This window comes from Erithacus rubecula (assembly GCF_903797595.1).
Source record: "Erithacus rubecula genome assembly, chromosome: 17".
Classification (NCBI taxonomy): domain Eukaryota; kingdom Metazoa; phylum Chordata; class Aves; order Passeriformes; family Muscicapidae; genus Erithacus; species Erithacus rubecula.
The window spans coordinates 11,993,363-12,012,554 of NC_136669.1; the positions used below are offsets into that span (position 1 = coordinate 11,993,363).

Here is a 19,192-nt window from a genome sequence, read left to right on the forward strand (position 1 = left end):
GCCTACACAACTGTTCTGCTACACAGGTTTTACACTTTCCCTTCTTCACACCCTTAATTATATTTCTCAACATATTTGCACTGCTAAAAATGCTTAATTTGGCTTTTTTCCCTGCCGTGGCTGAGGCTGTGTGTGACCTTGGATTGGATGCCACTGTAGCAAGCTGTCTCTCACTGTGGGAGCTCTCTCTTTTCCCAGGTTTGAGGACAGGATCTTTGATTTGGTAAAGCAGCACTCAGTAATTTTCTCCAGCCACAGAGGGCTATCGTTTGTCCAGGCTTCAGCAGGAACAGCAGTGTTTTACACACACACACAACATCCTTTTAAGAAGGCACTTTGCAAAGTGCTTTGAAAACACTGAGCTTCACAGCCCCCCAAAAGGTAACTGAGAAGGATACAGGTATTGCTGCAGCTTCCTGCAGTGGCAGGACCAGCAGGAATTCAATAATGCACAGTGAAAACAATAAATCCAGCTGGAATTACAGTCACTCTCAAAGCTTTAAAAAAAACTCAAAACAAACAGTAAAAAGCACTTTTTTCCCCCCTACAATGCTCCTTAACACCATGCTTGGAGAAGTCACTGGCAATAAAGACAACACTCCTGGGCACAACACGAGTCTCTATTTTCCACACCTAATGACAGCAGAGTGTGAGGAGATTCCCAGCAGCAGTTTTCTGATCAGCTGCCTTCAAAACCCAGCAGAAATACCTACAACTCAATCTCCTCCAAGTGAACCTTCCAGATCAAAGGAAATAGATTAGATTAAAGAAAATGGCTGGAATTTTGCTGGACCAGGCTGTACCTTTTATTGAAATGTGTGACTCAAACCAAGATGAGGTCTGCTCTGTGATGGAACGTGAAATAATCATGCTTCTTGCATCAGAAACAGTTAACAAGACACCAAGTATAACAGCAGTGTGCATAAAGCTGAAATGGCAAATAGTGATGTGAAAAATCATCTCATTTTGTTACACAGGGGCTGTAATGCAACAGATGTCTCTAATTCCCCAAAGCATCCAGAGCAAGCTAAAAGACCCAAATCTCTGATATTTTCTACTTTAGAAATCTCTGGGTGATGGTGCATTTAGAGAAAGGGAAAAAACGTTCAATCTACAAAGGGTTTTTCTGCAAACTTCAAAAACTATACCGAAGATGAGGGAGCTTTCCAACAAATAATGAATAGAAACTTCTTGCAAGTTTTCCATGTATTTATGGCATTTTGTTTTTAAATGAGCACTTCAAGGGATACAGGAGAGGCTTAGACTAGAAACTTAAAACCAGTCCTGGCTTCCAGAATGTGGGACACTGGCAATGTAAATTGAATTATACATCATGGCATGCACAGGAGACAAATTAATTTGCACAGGTTATCTACCTCCCAGCAGCTCCCCAGATTTTCATGGCCTGTGCAACACTTGAAAGGTTTGCTCCTGCCCATTTCCCCCTTGCCTCCCTTCTCTGCATTGTGCCAGATTATTCTGTTATATAGGTCAAACTCTCTAGCAGAAAAGACCCACATCTTTTTTTTGTGATGTGTAAGGCCAGAGATGTTCACTTTGTAAAGCTGTACCAACCCCATGACAATTATTTCAATTTCACGTAAAGGTCTTTAAATAGATCATCTTAGTAAATGATTATGGGGCACTTTCCTATTAAAAACCCTCTTTCCACAGTGAGCCAGGGCTGCTAATACCCACTCTGAGGAAGCACCTGAAACCTGTGCACCATTTCCTACAGCAGGCAAACACTCCCAATTTCAGTATCTGACAAATGCACAGGGAAATCTGTGCATGCCCTGTGCTCATTAATGACACCAACCTGTCCTTGGAGAGACTGGATATTAACAGGCAATTAATAACAGTGATACCTGCATCTTAATGGTTTACATGGGAGCTGTTAAATAGTGTTCCCCATTTTAGCAGTGGGCTCCCTGAAAACACAGACACAGCTGAAGGAAAAATATGGGTTTCACAGATTGTAATTCAAATAGAAAGCTTAAGAAAAAAGAGGAGAGAAACCAAAACATCCTTGATAATTTAAATTTTCTAATCTCCCCAACATTATAAGCATGTAATCAACTACAAAATTCTTATTAAACAACTATGAAAGTTAGAAGATTTCTGATCCTGAATCTGAGACATTAGGGTTGTTTTTTTTTTTTCCATTTTGTTTCCAGTATTCTCCTATTTGCATTAGATTTGGTGATTAATATGGATCTTACTGCTTCATGTAACTTTTAAAAACCACACAAATTCTGATTTATTCACATACCTTCACGTGTTGCTGGATGTTTTCTCATTAGGTGAGCTGTGAGCTCTCAATGGTTAAGTTGAAGCTCTAATGAAACAAGTATGTCTGAAGGAGGAAAATATCAAATCTACTGTGTACACTGGAAACCTATTATGTATTTATGGAAAAATACTGTCTAGTCATCAGTTGTTCAAGAAATATCAAAAATGCAGATGTTGCTTCCCCCAATGCAGCTGGGTATGTGAGGTACAAGTCCAAAAAGCTTTGGACTGTGCAAAGCCACCTCAGTTTTATGTGAGATATTCTAAATACATTGATTGGTGTGATATTGCCCAGGATAAATTGATATAGACTCTGCTGTTATCACTTGCAGCACTTTGATCACATAAACAAACATCAAAATTAGCATCACTGCAAGAGGAGAACTGCAAAATGAACAGTGCTGCTTTACCCCTGATGTATTAAAGGCACAATACACTGAGTTTAAGCAATTAAAATAATTTGTTTCCTGTTCATTATGTTATTAGATTTGGACAGATACAGAGGAGATAACATGATCATAAAGGAACACAGATAACCTAAAGACAAAGTGGTGAAGTAAATCACCACAACCACTAAATTCAAGATCTGAAACTGGTAGGCATAGAGTGTAATATAAATTATGACAATGCTAAGCAGTAAAAGCATTTCTGAGTTGATAGGGAATGAAAATTTAAATAAAAACATTTCCTGGCCTGCTCAGCCATAACAATGTTCTTTTGTTTGTATTCTTTGTAATTTAGCTGCTTGACAACTTCATTCAACCTTCAGCAGCAAACACAGGTATTGATTATCTCTGAACATCCTAATGGCTGGAGACTGGGACACAAACCATAAAAGCAGAGTTTCTGGTTACAAGTGAAATTATAGTTTGCCTACAAGATTGCACAATACATCAGAGAACAAATCAGCCAGCATAGGGCTCTGGGGTCACTGAAGTGATGTTGACACATTACAATAATGAGAACTTGAAACACCTCATGCCCTATTGATTTTTAAGCTGAATCATTGCCACTGCAGGAGATTACAAGAGTGTGTACTGGAATCATGGCCCACGTGGGAGATGCTGATGAAAAACACAAACAACTGCACCAAAATAGTTCCTTACCTGTATCTACTGGAACACAATGCCCTTCTCCCTTGCCCCCTCCCCAAGGTCTCAGGCTGCAATTCAAACAACATTTAACTGCTTAACTACCGCACTTAAAATATCTTTCCTTTCTATTTTCTTTGACTGCATTAATTATGCAGATACATAACTCGAAGCGACACTTTACAACATCTCACAGAAACTGCATATTAGAAAACCTAGACTACAAAACATGCTTTTTAATATTTCAAGTAGCTTTCCTGTTTTCACTCAATAGCAAATTATTCGACGCTGTAAAAATAATTCCAATAATCACCAACTTGTTTGCTCTGCACAGTGAAGAATACAATATGTAAACACCACAAGCCTTGCCACCAGCTAAGGAACAAAATAGCTTCTCTTTTTTAAATTTTTTTTTCTCCTTTTACTTCCACTTGGTAGCACTGAGAACCAAAAGCTGTCAGAGGGGTGACCAGTGACACAAAATGATTATAGTCCTGTCACGACAAAAGCAGCAGTTATAATTTGCACTGCAGCCAATTACTTCAGGAACTCATCATTTTGCTTAAGGGAAGAAAATAATACCTCTATTATCTCTTCCAGCCAGGAGGGCTCTTGCTATGCCACAAAGGTGCAAGAAGAGAGAGGAACTATTTAACTAGAGCCCTCACGGTAAATAAACTTTGAAATTTGTGGCTCATTCTTGGCAATAAGCACTTTTGAAGCACTGCAATGATGTTCTTAATGAAGCCTAACTGTTCATCAGCTGTCAAAGACAAAAGAAAGAAAGGGCTAAGTTGAGCTAAGTGAAGGAATGGCTCTGTGAAGAACTAGGTAACCCACGGAGAAGAGAAGAATTTTTTACCTCTTGATGCACTTCCCAGAGAAAGGGATTAGACAGTTAAATATATCCTAAGGATTAGCTCCTGTTAGGCTCCTCAGAGATATGTTTTTAATCAGTGGCTCTGCACTTGGCATTTACTCCTTTAGGGAGGGGGGAAATGTTCAAATTATTTCTCTTCTTCCATTTGAAATTCAGTGCCATCAGCAAGACTCCAAAGAAAGAGGGAACAGAAGGGCAAGGCTCAATTTATGGTAGAGCCCCATCCTTTCAAGTTCCTCTCAATTTTAAAGGTGCTTATCTTCAACCCAGCCTTTGGAGAGTTGTGATTCCCAACCTTCCTTCAATGTGGATTAGACAAAAGGGAGGCAGCAGCAACAGGAAGGTTTTTACAGGAACAGAGATATTTGTGTTTGTGCACACATATCCCCCCTGCCACCCCCTGAGCACCTGCAGTTATTTGTTCTTGCCTTCCCTCTCCACTTTTCCCAGCAGGTACCTCAATTCCTCTTCCTGTCCTTGCCCAAACTGCTGCTGCTCCATCTCAGCCTGGTGCTACACTTGAACTGGCCCATCCTCTGCCTGAGAGACATCCCCAAACAAATGAGAGCACATCAGCTGTGCTGGGTACCACACAGCAGCAGCTCCAGCCATTATTAATGGGGGAGAACCATCCCAGCAGGAGCTGCTGTGCAATCTGGGGGCCTGCAGGCAAGGCTCATTACCAGCACAGGCACTGCAGCACAGGACAAGATACCTGCCAAAAAACAGGCTTTTCTAGGAGGAAAATTCAATCTCTCAACAGGGCAATAGGTTTCTGACAGCTGGAAAATAGTGCTAACAGGGAAGCTAATGAAGGAGAGGCTGGGTGTTTGCACAGAGAGAACAAACAGAGAGAACAGCAGCAAGCAGGACTGGCTGCAGAGATGCTGCAGGACTTGTAGGAGTTTATGAGAGAGCACAGAGGTGTGGGCAGCAGGAACCCCACATTAATTCCCAACTGAGCTGCCTTGGCTCAACCCTTGATCCCAGGACACCATGAACTTCCACAGAGAGAAGCAAATCCCACTCAGATTACTGTCAACATCTGCTAGGACTGTACATGTTTCTCATGTTTTGTTGTTTTTCATGGATTTTTTTTTCCTCTTAGAGGAGACATATTCAGCATTCTCCTTATAGTTCTGCAGCTTCTACAGAATCAGTATCAATGAATGTAACACATCCCTAAGCTCATTTTAGTAATATCAATCTTAATTAATGGCATGGTAGAATTAATGAGACAATCATTTTCACAACATTTGATGCTGGGCAGTGTTAGCATATAGTCATATCACCATTTACCATTTTTCATCAAAATGCAAGTCAAATAAGGGGGAATTGTTTGTTGAATATGAAAAGCCAATTTATTAGTACTAAAAAACAGCTTCAGAAATTTTTACCATGCAGGTAGCACATAAATATATGGAAAATTACAATAGATATAAATGTATTATTAAAATTCATATTCTGGTAGAAATACAATGGAAAAGAGACTGAATTTTGACAAAGAAACTACAAGCACAAAAAATACTGCAATTTTTTCTCTGTTTTGTCAGTAAGGGAAAGTCTTAGCAGCATCTTCATAATTTTTAACCTTATTTACAAGAAGTCAGGACCCCTTGGCAGAGCACTACAATCACTGACACGTGACACCCCATTAGGAACTTTCCCTGGAATTTGCAGTAACAACACACTTGGTTCAGCTGCACAGAGTTTAGTCAGAATGAAAATTTGAATGAAAATTAGAGAAGAGGGTCCAAGAGAAGATCCATGGTAATGAGAGAAGTTCAAACTGGTTAAAAGATTCCAAGACTCTTATACAAAACCCAGAGAAATAACATTAAGGCTTCTTATTTTTTTAAAGGGAATAAAGAGCAGACTTAAAATTAATGCCAACAGCTGGCACGGAGAACTAGAAAATTCAATTCTCATAAATAAGGACATGGGAATATGCCACGAAAATTAATGGAAAAGCAGAAAGATATCTCTCCTCCCACAAATTCTACCTGTCAGAGACTTTTATAAACACTGCAGATATACATAATTGCAAGACTCATTGTCAAAGGTGTGTTGTCAAACCTGGATAACCATGGAAATACAAGGAGTGTTCAAAGGGAACTACATTATATCCTCATGACTGAATCCTGTTGCCTTGGGGATCAAACTCATCCCTTCAACTCTAAAAACCAAGGTAAAGCTGTTCCCAGTGCCCTGCCCAGCCCAAAGTAAAATAGATATGAAATAAGCTCAAGCCTGAGCAAGGCACTGCATTTCTCTCTAGCTGGTTCTTTGTCTTCATTTAGAGGGTAACACTGAAGGTCTTGGAGACATTTCTTTTTAACTGTTTTGTTAAAATTGAGCAGGTCTTTTGTTTTGGGGGGCTTTTGGTTTTTGGTTTTTTTTTTTTTTCTTTTTAACTATTTCCTGCTCAGTACTGAAGCAGGGCTGGGGTTTTCCTCTTTGCCACACGATGTCAGTGTTGCCGAGTAAAAATTGGGAGTTTGCATATTTATCGGGACTCAAATAAAACTTCAGACATTCTGGTCTTTTAAGACCATCATAGGACAACTTCACAGAGCTGAAAGATGCCCCAGAGCAATCCATCCTAAATTTCCAGACTGCCTAACAGGATGTTCACATTCCCAGCCCACACAGAGGGACAGAAGTGCCAACATCAGGATCCTCCTGGGGTTTATTATCTCAAGGGGATTGTGTAATTTCACCTCTATATCTCATTGGCCTGAATTTCCTGAAGCCTGATGAAAATGAATGCATGTCATGTTTATAAATCTCATGAAATAAATGGATTATGAGAGCAAAACTTAAAACATTCCTCGAAAGGTAAAATGAGCCCTTCCCACATTGCTGGGGAATGCTGCCAGTTCAAACTGGGCAATTGGCCCGTGGAGCTGTGTCAGACAAGAGGATTTCATACCTGGATGGGGGAGGGAACTGTGCCATAGCCTGCCCCCTGGCCCTTCAGCACACATCTCTTTTGGAGCTGTCATTTTAAAACATAAAAATACATTTCCTAGAAAATGCAGAGTGCTGCTAAGGCACAATTGAGTTCAATTCCTGCTCTCAGTCACCCAAACCTGGAGAAAGAATGGAGGCCTGAAAATAACAGGATCACTGTAAAATATATCCTTTATACCTTATAACTAAAAATCCAACCATATAGATTTTTTAGAACAGGATCTTTCTTGTTGTAATACCACTGACAAAAGATTCAAAGTAACTTTTCTTGAACAGTTGCTTTCTTTTTTGTGTGTCAGTCCCATTTTTCTCCCTACAATCCCTTTGTACCTCCTACTAGCCCACACGGTCCCACATTTGGGGTATGGCAGGTAAAAGTCACACTATGTCACCTTCTGGCTTCAAACACTGGAATGTGATTGATTCTTCTGTGCAGCCTCGAATAAAAATCCTTCCCAAATGGGGGATGGGGAGAAGGTACTAGCAAAGTTCAGCTCCTGTGTGTGTCTGAGGCTGTTTAATTTGCACTAAAAAGCCCAGCAGATGTATGAAACACTGCCTGAGGTCTAATGTATACACTGCTGTACCCAGACAGAAGCTTAAAACTGTAGGAAACAAGGGCAGGAACATGAAAAGCTACAAAAGGTGGATGCAAATGCTATTTTCCTCAGTATATCTGTCTCCCTCACCATCTGTATTGACAGACTTATAATTTTTTAGCACTTCTGCACAAAAAGAAATTAGAAAAGAAATGGTAATTGTAAATATTGAAGATGATGGCCATGTTGTTTCAAATCCCTTGCCCACTTGTAACAAGATACTGCTTTGCATCTTGTGTCTTCCCTGTTAACATTTCATGGAGAACTTCCATGAACATACGTTTGTTCTCCTTCCCAACACTTTGTTCTGTCACTGTGACAGATGGCTTTACACTCAAGCATATGAAAATATTAAATCCTTTATCAACCTGTTGAAGTTTGAAATGCCTGTAAGTAATAACCATCTTGGCAACCATTCCTTTAATGCAGATATTACTGAAAGCTATTTAGTGCCTCCATGTCAGTTTGCTATTTGTCACATTCTAAAACTACAGTTTTCTTTGCACTTGATTAATAGTTGCATTTTTTCATTCAAAATAATATAATTTCTAAGCAGAATGTTGTTTTACTATTTGTTTATCCAGAAGAAGTTGAAAATTAATTTTTAAAATTACAGCTGTATACACAATATGAGTTTGTGCTGTACCACAAGGAGTGAGGAGAGCACTGGGACTTGGTTCCCTACTGCTCCTTCTCAGTCTAAGCACAGCAACTGATGGAGCTCTGGCATCAAGATTTGAGTCAGCTCTCTATAACACAATATTGTATCCTGTGCCAAACTTGTTGTTGGCTCTAGTAACTAGATTTACAAAAACTCAAACCCACAAAATATAGTGAAAAGAAGGTTTCCAGCATGCTTATCCTCCTTACATTGAATCAAGCAAGTTCAGTTTCAGGTGGTAAACTATAATTCCCAAGGCAAGGACCACTGGTTAAGAACACATCCTTTTTATTTCTATTATTTCCTCAGCTAGAGGATTTTTGACAAGAGACTGCTGCTCCTACATAATGTGTAGAATAGTACACAGAAAATAGCACAACAGAGCCCCAAGGTACTCTCACGCTTCTCAAATAATAAAATAAAAAATCTCAACTAATGTTGAGTTCTAATATGTTCTGTGTAATCAGCTTTTTATTTAAAAAAAACTTTAATGTTATGTTATTAATAGACATGAAAGTCTGCACAGTCCTCACATGAAAAAATTGCTTTCTATTAATAAAGCAAAAAATATATTCCAAATGTCTGTATTTTAAATGCTAGAGGCAATATTTCAGGAAAAAAGGGAACTGGAATATGTACTATAGATGTTATAAGAGGTTATACAGAACCAATCTTCAAATATATCAATTCTATTATACCTGTCTTGTCTCTTATTGAGAGGATCATTCAGAACTTCCATAAACACAGACCAAGGATTTTCTGAGAGCTGAGTGTCCATCTCCAGCTGAGTTTGCCCAGCAACCACAGTGTGAGAGATGAGACATCCCAGAGGGGAGCTGGAGCAGGGACTGAGGAGGTGCACAGCCCTCACTGCACTGTTCCTCAAAAAAGATCCAGGGTTTTATCAGAAACTTTGCAAAACTCCAGAATTTTCCAAACTCTGTTCCAAAGGAACACTTCTGATGTTGATTCTCTGCCTCACCTCACAGAGTGTGGCTGCAGCAGGAGGTCAGATTCTGAACTTGGGTTAAAAAACCCTTTTGGTAAGAACATGAGAGATTCACCTCTAAATGGGAGTTAAATTTGGTATCTGAGAAAGATTTTCTATTTTAGAAAAACACAGCAACGAGTTCTGTCAGCTGTAAATCAATTCTGAAGAACATGTTTGTATACAGAGCTGCATTTTTCTGGCATTGGCTTCCCAAGTGACAGAAATCCCATAATCTTCCTAACTCATCTGATTAAATATTAAGTATTCTTATGATCAGGAAGCCTTTCTAATGCCCAGTCTAAACCTTCCTTTGTGTAATTTAAGCCCACAGCTTCCCAACCTGCTCACTGCAGCCATGGAGGAGAAGAACATGTCAATGCTGTTACATCCAATTACTTATCAGAATTTGTTTCTTTAAGCAGAAATGCAGTCTCATGTCTGCAGGATTGAAAGATCAAATGAAACATCTGTTACTAACTGAAGTTGGACCCAGGCACTTTCTACAACATGTAGGAAAATGAAAAGGAAATTCCTTAGTGGAGAAAAAAAGGACAATTCCATTTACAATACCAAAATGAAACATGTCAAAGTTGCAGTGCTGCCTGTCTCTTTTTCTTCCATGTTTGCAATTTTCTTAAAACACAGGTAAAATTTGGGAATTTGTTAAAATAACCAGAAAGGATTGGTAGTTACCCAACCCTCCTCCCTACATCCAGTGAATAATTGCCTGAAAAAACCTGCTTGGATCCAGTTAGAATTTTACAGTCTTTGTGCCTCAGACACAAAGCTTTGGGGGAATAAATGTATACATCCTGCATGCCATTCCTAAAGATAATTCCCCATAAGAATCTCAGCTCCCCCATCAATCTCTGTCTACTGTTATCTTAATGGGCAAAATGCCCTTGGCTCCTCCAGTGGTGCTAAAACCTGAGGGAAATAAGAGCAGCCCAGCCCAGCTCCCTCCTGAGAAGGCACAAGATAATCTACCTGAGTCATACACTGGGTGCATGATCAGCTGGGCTTTGTAACCTCCACTTCTCTTCTACACCACAGCCAAAGTCAAGCTGTGCACCAGCCAGTGACTCACACCCCATCATTTTACAATATTAGTCATTTAGCTGCTACACACAAAAAAAAAGAAAAAAGAAAAAAAGGTTTACTACAAATTGCATCATTTTCCACAGATGCAATTGTATTTCAAAACTGCATTTTATCCCAAGTGTGCTTCACCCTTGGTTCTGAGGGGCTGGAACACAGGCTGGCAGGAAGCAGCTTCTCCAAGGACAGTCCTTCAGATCCCTCTGGATTCCCCTCCCTGGAGTGAGTGCAGAGGGGCTGGACTGGTCAGGCAGAGTTTGCAGCATCACCTCACAGCCCTTCCTTCACCCAACACTTGTCTGCTGAATCCTTGCCTTGCATCTCCTCTCCCCCCACACTTGTCCTGTGAGGTTAAACTGACAGGATAAATGTACAGAGCAATAATTCAGAGACATTATCCAGAGAAAGGATGTGAACCAAGAGCAGGCAGAGCTAATCAAGTCCTGAATGTATCAGCAGAAGTTTATAACTTTTATCTTTTTATGAGACAGATGATCACACACACATATCCACTCTTCTATAAATTTGAGAGAGCAATAAAACTTTCTAGAAGACTTTAGCAAAATAAAAAACCTCATAACCTCTGTTGCAAAAAAAGCCCAATAGGCAGCTTAGAGATCTCAAGTCAGGTGTGAGAGCCACAGCCTCAAATGTTTAACATCCTACAATAATAATTTTATAATCCTGATTATAAATCATGGCCAATATTTGTTTTCTAAGGTAAACAATTTGAATGCAGTGTTTTTATTTAAATGCAAAAGATTCTAAAATAATGTCTTAGATAAAAAAAAATATAAAATTCCAATCTAAATGATAACTAGAAAAGGTTGAAGTAAAATACAGAAATTAAAATGCCTAGGACAGAAATCTCAGGTCTGAACCAGAACCTCTGTCATAGAATACTTGCACATGGAACAGAGAAATATTTTTTTCTTCAGGTTCCCTGACAAGATGAAACATTGAGGTCATCTGCAGCATGGGAAATTTTTATTTGTCTAGCAAAAATATATTTTTCAAGAGAGTAAAGACTTCTAAGCACTGGAACAGGTGGTCTGAGGAGGTAAGGGACCTTCCCTTCCTGACAGCTTGAAAGACTAACAGGATGTCAACCATCAGTGACACTTGACTCCTTGCAGGGAGCAGGGCTGGGCTCCATGACAAGGAAGAGTGTCCTTGCATCACTGTTTTAAAAAATCCACAGCAATATTTAGGATGAGGCCTTTAAAGTGACCAAAAAAATGTACATGGGAAAAAATTTGACATTTTTCTAATTTTCTTGCAAGCAGGGATAAAAGGATATTTTCACATAAATGCTTCACTGTAACACCAGGATGGAATTGTGGAGATTTTTTCTGTGCTTGCTCAGTTACATGTGGGCAAAAATGAATGAAAGCAGAAATACCACACTGCCTCACCTCTGCAGAGTGCCCTGGCCAGGCCTGGAATGTAATCATTAATTAGAAGAAACACTCACTTGCAGACATGATGCTTCTATTAACTAGAAGGAATATCAACATACAAACAGAGCTTTATTTTTCATTGCCCAGCAGCTCCTGGCTGCTGCAGGAAGAGCTCATAGCAGCCACAGAGCATCACTGATGTTTGCTCTTTGCACTTATTGTTTTTAAAAATTTGCTTCTTTTACTTATAGCACGACCTGACCAGCACAGTTTCTCCTCCTTCAGGACATGCAGGACTGCACAGGAGCTCAGTCCCTGTAGCTGCTGCCTATCCCAAGGATATCAGCATCCCCCTGGACCCTCCTTTTAAAGCCTCATTTCCCTGATAACTCACAGGCTGTAACACTTTTCACAGCTGGGCTCCCCCCTGACCCCCAGGTTCCAGTCCTGAAGACCATCCCCAAGTCCCTGCATTCAGAAGGGATGCAATCAAGGGGAGCTGCTAAAACCTTCTCTTCTTGAGAAAAAACAGAACTTCTGCTAAGCTGTTACATGACTGTGCTCAGTGTGATTTACCAGTTCTCATAAAACCACAGAAACTTTAAGAGACCATGACATCTTGAAAATACAGCTGGAAGTAAAGAAAATATAGTGAAATACCCGATGTCAATTCTTAATATTTCCCTTTAGTAAATTCTTTCTTCCTATTGTGGCTCAGAGAATGAACAAGGGTAAGAAGAAGGCTCAAGCTTTCAAATATGAAAGTCAAAATGAAATTAAGTTGCTTCCCACAGCCTTTCTGTTGGTACAAAGTTCAGGCTGCCACGATTGGATTTTTGATTCTCCTGGCACTGGGAAAGCCTCACAACTGGAATGAAATGCCATTTGAAATGAGATCTGGTTCTGAGATGATTTTGCTCCCTGGCACAGCAGTGGTATCCTGCTTTTCCTGGTACCTGTGAAGATGGGTGCAGGATTACAGCTTCAAGTGGTGCTGGCTTAACCAGCAAGGTGGGAAACCAGGACATCCCAGCACTGTTCATCACCCAGAGCTCATCAATAAACACTGGTTTTGAAAACAGCTAAAGGATTCCAATGAAAGCATGAGATGACACTCATTTTCATTTCTCTTGCAAAATATTCCAAGAAAAAAACAAACTCATGGTTTGAGCTTACTCTCAGCCAAATATCAAACCTTCCCTGCAAGCCCAGGTGACAGCAGATATATTCTTCTACAAAATGCATCTCTTGCTCTTGCACACACAACCTGTTGCTATAACATTGAAAATCTGGGCCATGGGAAGCCAGAGGTCACCTGCTGTCCTCAGGATTCCAGCCCCAAGTACATGTCCTGACAGAAAGGCAGAGCAACTGGAAAAAAGAATCCCTTCAGGCTGACATAGAAACATAAAATTCAATTAAAACAATCCAGGAGGGAGCAAGGATGCTCCAGCAGGGCCTGATTTAAAATGTTATGTTCTTAGAGGACTTCTTCAGTTCTTCAAAGATACTGAGACAGCTAAAATTCCCAAAATGCTGCTGGTTTTGTTAAGAGCAACAGGTAACAGTGCAGGTTCTCAGTGCCTCTCACCTCACTTGGCTGCAAGAGGTTTTCACAGTTAAAGAAGCCATTAGAGTCAGCTTAATTAGCAGTCAGAAACAAGTGCTCATGTACCAACTCATTTATCTGGAAAAACGATCAAACATCATTCCTGGACTCCTATTAGTCATGGAATCAGAAAGGTCAACTTTAACAAGGAAAACATTGAAGTTAAAAAAGACACAAACACCTGTCCAGGGAGGAGCAGAGCCCAAGGTGAATAATTCACAAATGCAAAGTGTGGGAGGCTGTTCTCAGGGTTTTACATCACACTCCACCACAGCAGCAGTGAACACAAAAGTCTTTGCTAAAGTTCTGGTCAAGTTCAGGTTGGGCCATTAGTCAGTGCCATGATTTACATCTAGTTATGTCCCTTCCCTTCTCTTCCCAGCTAAATTTGCAGTAATTACCAAAGAGGAAACCTGCTTACAATTTCTGAACATCAAATACATAAATGCAGAGGATTAAAAAAACTATAACAAAAACAAAACAACAAAAAACCCCAAAACAACAAAAAAATTAAAACGGATCCTCCAGTCTTCCACATGAAAATGTTGATGGGATTTCTAATCATGATTAGCAAAACCTTATACTTCATACACATTAAATATTGATTTAAAAAGCTTCTTTCATTAATTTCTAAATATTTAACCAGTTTGTTTTTAATTATCTCTACCAAAATGGAGATAATTCATAAGTAGCTGCCAAACTCCAAAACAGAGTTTTGTTTCCTCCAAAACAAAGGAAAATTGCAGTGTTTCCTTCCCCTGAAAATAAAAATAGTTAAATAAAAACTGAGGGGGCAGAAGTAAAGCAAGAGGATTTGAAGAGTTTCTGAGGTATGGAGGTATACCTTGTTTTTGTCAATACCTGACACAAAGGAATATTTTGAAGTTTTTATGTCTCAAAAAAAAAAAAAAAATACTGGCAGGATATTAAGTCCAGGCAGTAAAACTGGGCTCTTTGTCATGTTTAATTGCTTGGATTCATAACCTAGTTTTGCTGAATCTGGATGCTACTGCTGACTCAAGCAGTTTCTCCATTTTAATACCGTAGAAAAAGTTTGTGTCTCCACTCTTCTGAGATGAAAGCATTTTTTGAAATATTCCTGACCATCAGTGAAATTTCTCTCTGCAGAAGATTACAGAAAAAAAAAAAAAAAAAATCTCTGACTGCAAGCTGGTGAAGGAAGCCACACTGTGCTTCATTTTCAGAGACAATGAAGGGAATCACAGCCTCTGCAATTTCACATGGGTAAGAGAAATGGAAAGTGCAACAGGCATGATGAAGACAAACAGAAAGCAGAAATGTTTGCACTCAACTCCAATCCCACAAAGCAAACACATTCCCTCTCTGTCCAAACTGCAGTTCAGCTAAGGTGGAAGTAGTGGCTGCACAAAGGCACTGAAGACAGTGACTTTGCCATGTTTGTTAACACCTCCACTGGATACCTTAAAAAGAAAATAAAAATAAAATAAAATGGAAACTTCTTATTCCTGCAGACAGAGAACTCCATGGCTGACATGATAAATTTAGAAGGAAATGCCACCAGAAGAGAGTTTTGGCAGAGACACATTTATTTCTTTTCACTGTCTGCTATCTCACCCAAATGCAATCCCACAGCATTTGGATTTTTAAATAAAACCTATTTATGATGCACCCTTTGAAAGGACAAGCCTGCAGCTCCCTTCCATCTGGTGACTGGGTACTGATGGCACTTGTGCTCCAAAAGGCATCTCTGGGCACAGCCAGCAGCTGGAGATCAGTGTATCCTGATCCCTGATCTCCCAGCTCACTTTAGAACACATCCCATTCCTTTGTAACACATCCCAAGACAATGTTAAAGGCAGATAATTCTGCTAAGCTGATTTTCACCTAGATTGGAAATATACCTATTAATGGCACAATAATAGTTTTAAAACTTTATCCTCACATAAAGTTAATACATTTCAAAAGTAATCCTTAGTTCCTAGGAGATGCTGTAAATTATGTCCCAATCTTGAAATACATATGAAACCCCCAAAACACTGAAAAACTCTCTGAAATAATCAAGGCCTCTGAAGTCTTTGTTCCCATCTCTAAACCCTAGAAAGCCACAATCCATTGACACAATCCTAATAAAAACTCCAAAATCTCTGTCACTGAAGTCAACTGAAAGCTTGACTTTAGTAGCTTAATTTTTACTAAAGAGTTAAAAACAATTCTTTCTTAACACATTGCTTGCTTAAATTAAAATATGAAGTAAACTTCAGACAGGATACTTTCTATAGTTGAAGTTCTCTATGTATTTTCCCCAGTTTACTTTTTCACAATTATTGCCACAATAACTTAAAGTCATGAGTTGACCACAATTCTCTCCCTTCTCCTCTTTAATTTGATGCTTCAGTTACCATTTCTAACATATTAATCTTCATAAAATTAATTAAAAATTTAAGGGCAATACTTTTCCTTACAAAATGAAAAGCCCAAGCTTCCAATATTATTCTTGAGAACATTTCTCTAGACCTTTTCTAGCATTTCAAATACCACCAAGCTGATCACTTGAACAATCAATTGCTCCTGGAAAAGTTTTCTGATTTATGAGCAAAACTGAGATCCTATGTGAAACTGTTATTAAAAAAAGAATAAATCTGAACTACACCATTATAATGATGCTACTGAAGTAAGTGGTTTAAGTTGGAAAGATTGAAGGTAGTAACATCTTGAAGTTGCTTCATCCACCCATTGTTAAGTTATTCTGATTCCAAAAATTTACTCAAGTGGGAGTAGCCAAGAATATGGAGCTCAAACTTTCTAAAACTTAAAGGAAGTAAAGCTAAAGATTGACAGACACTACCCAGGCACTCACACAGAAGCCTCTATAAGGGACAAAACCCAAAAGCCCACTTTTTTTTTTTTTTTTTCATTGAATGATTCAGATCTGAAAAACTAATAATTCTTCACAGCACGACTGCTCCTGCTGTAGACAAGGGAACACTGTTCTTTGAGTAGCAGTTTTGCTCACTCTTCAACCTTACTTGCACATTCAAGAAACAGATCAATAACAGGAACATTAAATATCTAAGAAAAAAGCTGCAATGTATGGTCACAATATCAAAACATCCAAATTTTATACATATCTTTTGCTTCATTAGAAATGCACGTGGAATCAATGCACTGCATATAAAATGATTTTTTCTAAATATTTAATTTAAAAAAAGCAAACTTTCTATGTAACACTTATAAAAATCCTAATTATTCTGCGCTAAGACCAAATTCCTTGTCACTACAGAAGTGACAAACACAAAAGCTGTTTTGGATCTTACTAAATTCCTCAGTATCCATCAAAAGCAAATACCTAAGGTGGAATTTAATGTAAGGTCCTGGAAGCAACGTGATTTTACAGTGTCTGAACTGCAGAGCCCAGCATTTCACTACTGGGCTGTGCCTGAGTCTCCTCCATGTGACAGCAAGCCTTTCAAAAATATCATAGCCCTATGAGGAGCCTGGACTAGATTCCTTTTTGTAAAAACCAGAGAAATCCACCTTCCCCACCCCCCCCTCAACAATTTTTGCACACTTTTAAGTTGTGTGGGTTTTTTAAAGGAAGAATATTGCTGAAGTCATTCAAAGTATTTAAATCACTTTGCAATTATATCCAGCTGGAAACCGATAGGCATTTTTAAATCCCAGTCTTTTATACCCTGTAACTGCTTTTTTCAATGCAAATACATATAAATGGATTGTTAGCCAAAATTACCTGTGTGTTTAAATGCTATTTATTAACAAAACACTGCTGCTGTTATATCGCATGCATTTTAACAAGCACAGTAATAAAATCTTCAAGCACTCATAAAGTGTGTTTTCTAAGATCAGTATATTATGCTGGTGACACACAGGGACCCTACAGTTAAACAGGACCCAGGTTGGTCAGGAATCCTGTAACCTGCCAGCTGAAAGGCAATAATCCCCCCGACCAAACCCTTCTAATGAGACTGCTGCTCCCTTTCATATAAATGCTAATGCATCTTCCATCCACAGAAAGCCAAGCAGCTTTCCGAAGATGAAGTTCACATAAACTTCAGCCGAACACGGAGGGAGGATGGATAATTCCCCCCTCCCCGCCCCGCACGGTGCGTTCTGCCGGCACCTCGCCGAGGAGCGCTCACACCCCGGGAAACGCTCACAGAGCCGGGAGGAACGGGAGGAACGCGGGGCAGCGCCGCTGAGCTCCTACAGCACACACCTGGGATCAGCCCCAGAGCGTCTCTGAGAGCCCCTGAGTTTCCCTGAGCATCATCCCACAGCGTCCTTGAGCATCCCAGAGCTCCCTGAGCAACCCAGAGCATCCCAGAGCGTCCTTGAGCATCCCAGAGCATTCCTGAGCATCCCAGAGCGTCCTTGAGCATCCCAGAGCTCCCTGAGCATCCCTGAGTGTCCCAGAGCATCCCAAAGCGTCCCTGAGCATCCCAGAGCGCTCCTAAGCATCCCTGAGCGTCCCTAAGAAACCCATAGCGTTCCTGAGCAATCCAGAGCATCCCAGGGCATTCCTGAGAAACCCATAGCATTCCTGAGCAATCCAGAGCATCCGTGAGCATCCCTCTGGCCCCGGGTCGAGCACCCAGCCCAGCCGCGCCGGGGGCCCGGCAGCCCCGCGCTCCTCACCTGACAGACACCCCCCACAGCTCTCACCTGGCCGGCAGCCCGCGCATCCCTCACCTGATCGACATCCCCGCATCCCTTACTTGACAGACATCCCCCTCACCTGGGCGGCAGCTCGCGCATCCCTTACCTGACAGACCCCTCCCACACCCCTCACCTGGCGGTGTCCCCTCACCTGCCCGTCACCCCCGCCGGTGCCGCCGCCCCCAGCCCCTCATGCCGGGCTCAGCCCCAGGATGGATGGGTCCCTCCCCTCCCTCGGTCCGTCCCCGGGCCGGGATCGCGCCTCACCTGAAGGGCATCTCCCACTCCTGCGAGCAGCTGCCAGGGTTTCATGTTCGGCGGCGGTGCCGGCAGCACCCACCGCCCGGGGGCACGGCTGCCTGTCCCTGTCCGTGTCCCTGTCCGTGTGTCCCGCCGCGGGAGGGACGCGCTGCGTGTCCCCGCTGCCCCGCCCCGCGGGTGTCCGTGGGACAGCAGGGTGAGTGTCGCCGTGTCGCCGGCTCCGAGAGCCCCGCGCTCCGCCGCCCCCGCTCCGCTCCGCCGGCGCTCGATGCTTTATTCGGAGAGAAGAGCAGCTCCACGCCGCCTTAGCTAAAAACCACAGCCTTGTGGGAAAGGAAGGTGGGCACGGGAGAGCAGATTACGCTCAATTATTCATTTACTTAATGGATGGGCTAAATATTAGCTGGTTATTAAAATACTAGAGGTGGTGCTGAAGTTTGTAGGGGTTCACTACTAGAATCGATCTTTATATATGGTTAACGTTTGGATTAAGTGATGATTAATCTCTTGTGAAATTCTGAATTCTTTCTGGAATAATATTGCAGACTAAATAATTTTTAAGACAAAGACTGGCTGGAGCTGAAACAAAACCTGAAAATTTTGCACAAGAGATGGCAGTAATTAACCCATTTGCAAAGAAGAAAAAAAAAAGTTTCAGATAAGCATTAAAAACTGATCCCT

At 40.8% G+C, this 19,192-nt stretch overlaps 1 protein-coding gene across 28 annotated transcripts in view; it reads right to left on the reverse strand.

Moving 5' to 3' along the window:
* RBFOX1 (RNA binding fox-1 homolog 1) overlaps positions 1-19,192 on the reverse strand; it is a 1,017,140-nt gene that overhangs the window by 547,341 nt on the left and 450,607 nt on the right. The window contains exon 1 of one of the 28 annotated variants that reach the window (XM_079320751.1): positions 18,518-18,830. The exons of 24 other annotated variants lie outside the window; for them this stretch is intronic. In XM_079320751.1, the coding sequence (XP_079176877.1) occupies positions 18,518-18,562 (45 nt within the window). In that variant the 5' untranslated portion in view covers positions 18,563-18,830. Of the gene's footprint in view, positions 1-18,517; positions 18,856-19,192 lie in introns of those variants that run through there. 3 more of the 28 variants (XM_079320754.1, XM_079320757.1, XM_079320787.1) reach the window with 3 other exon arrangements.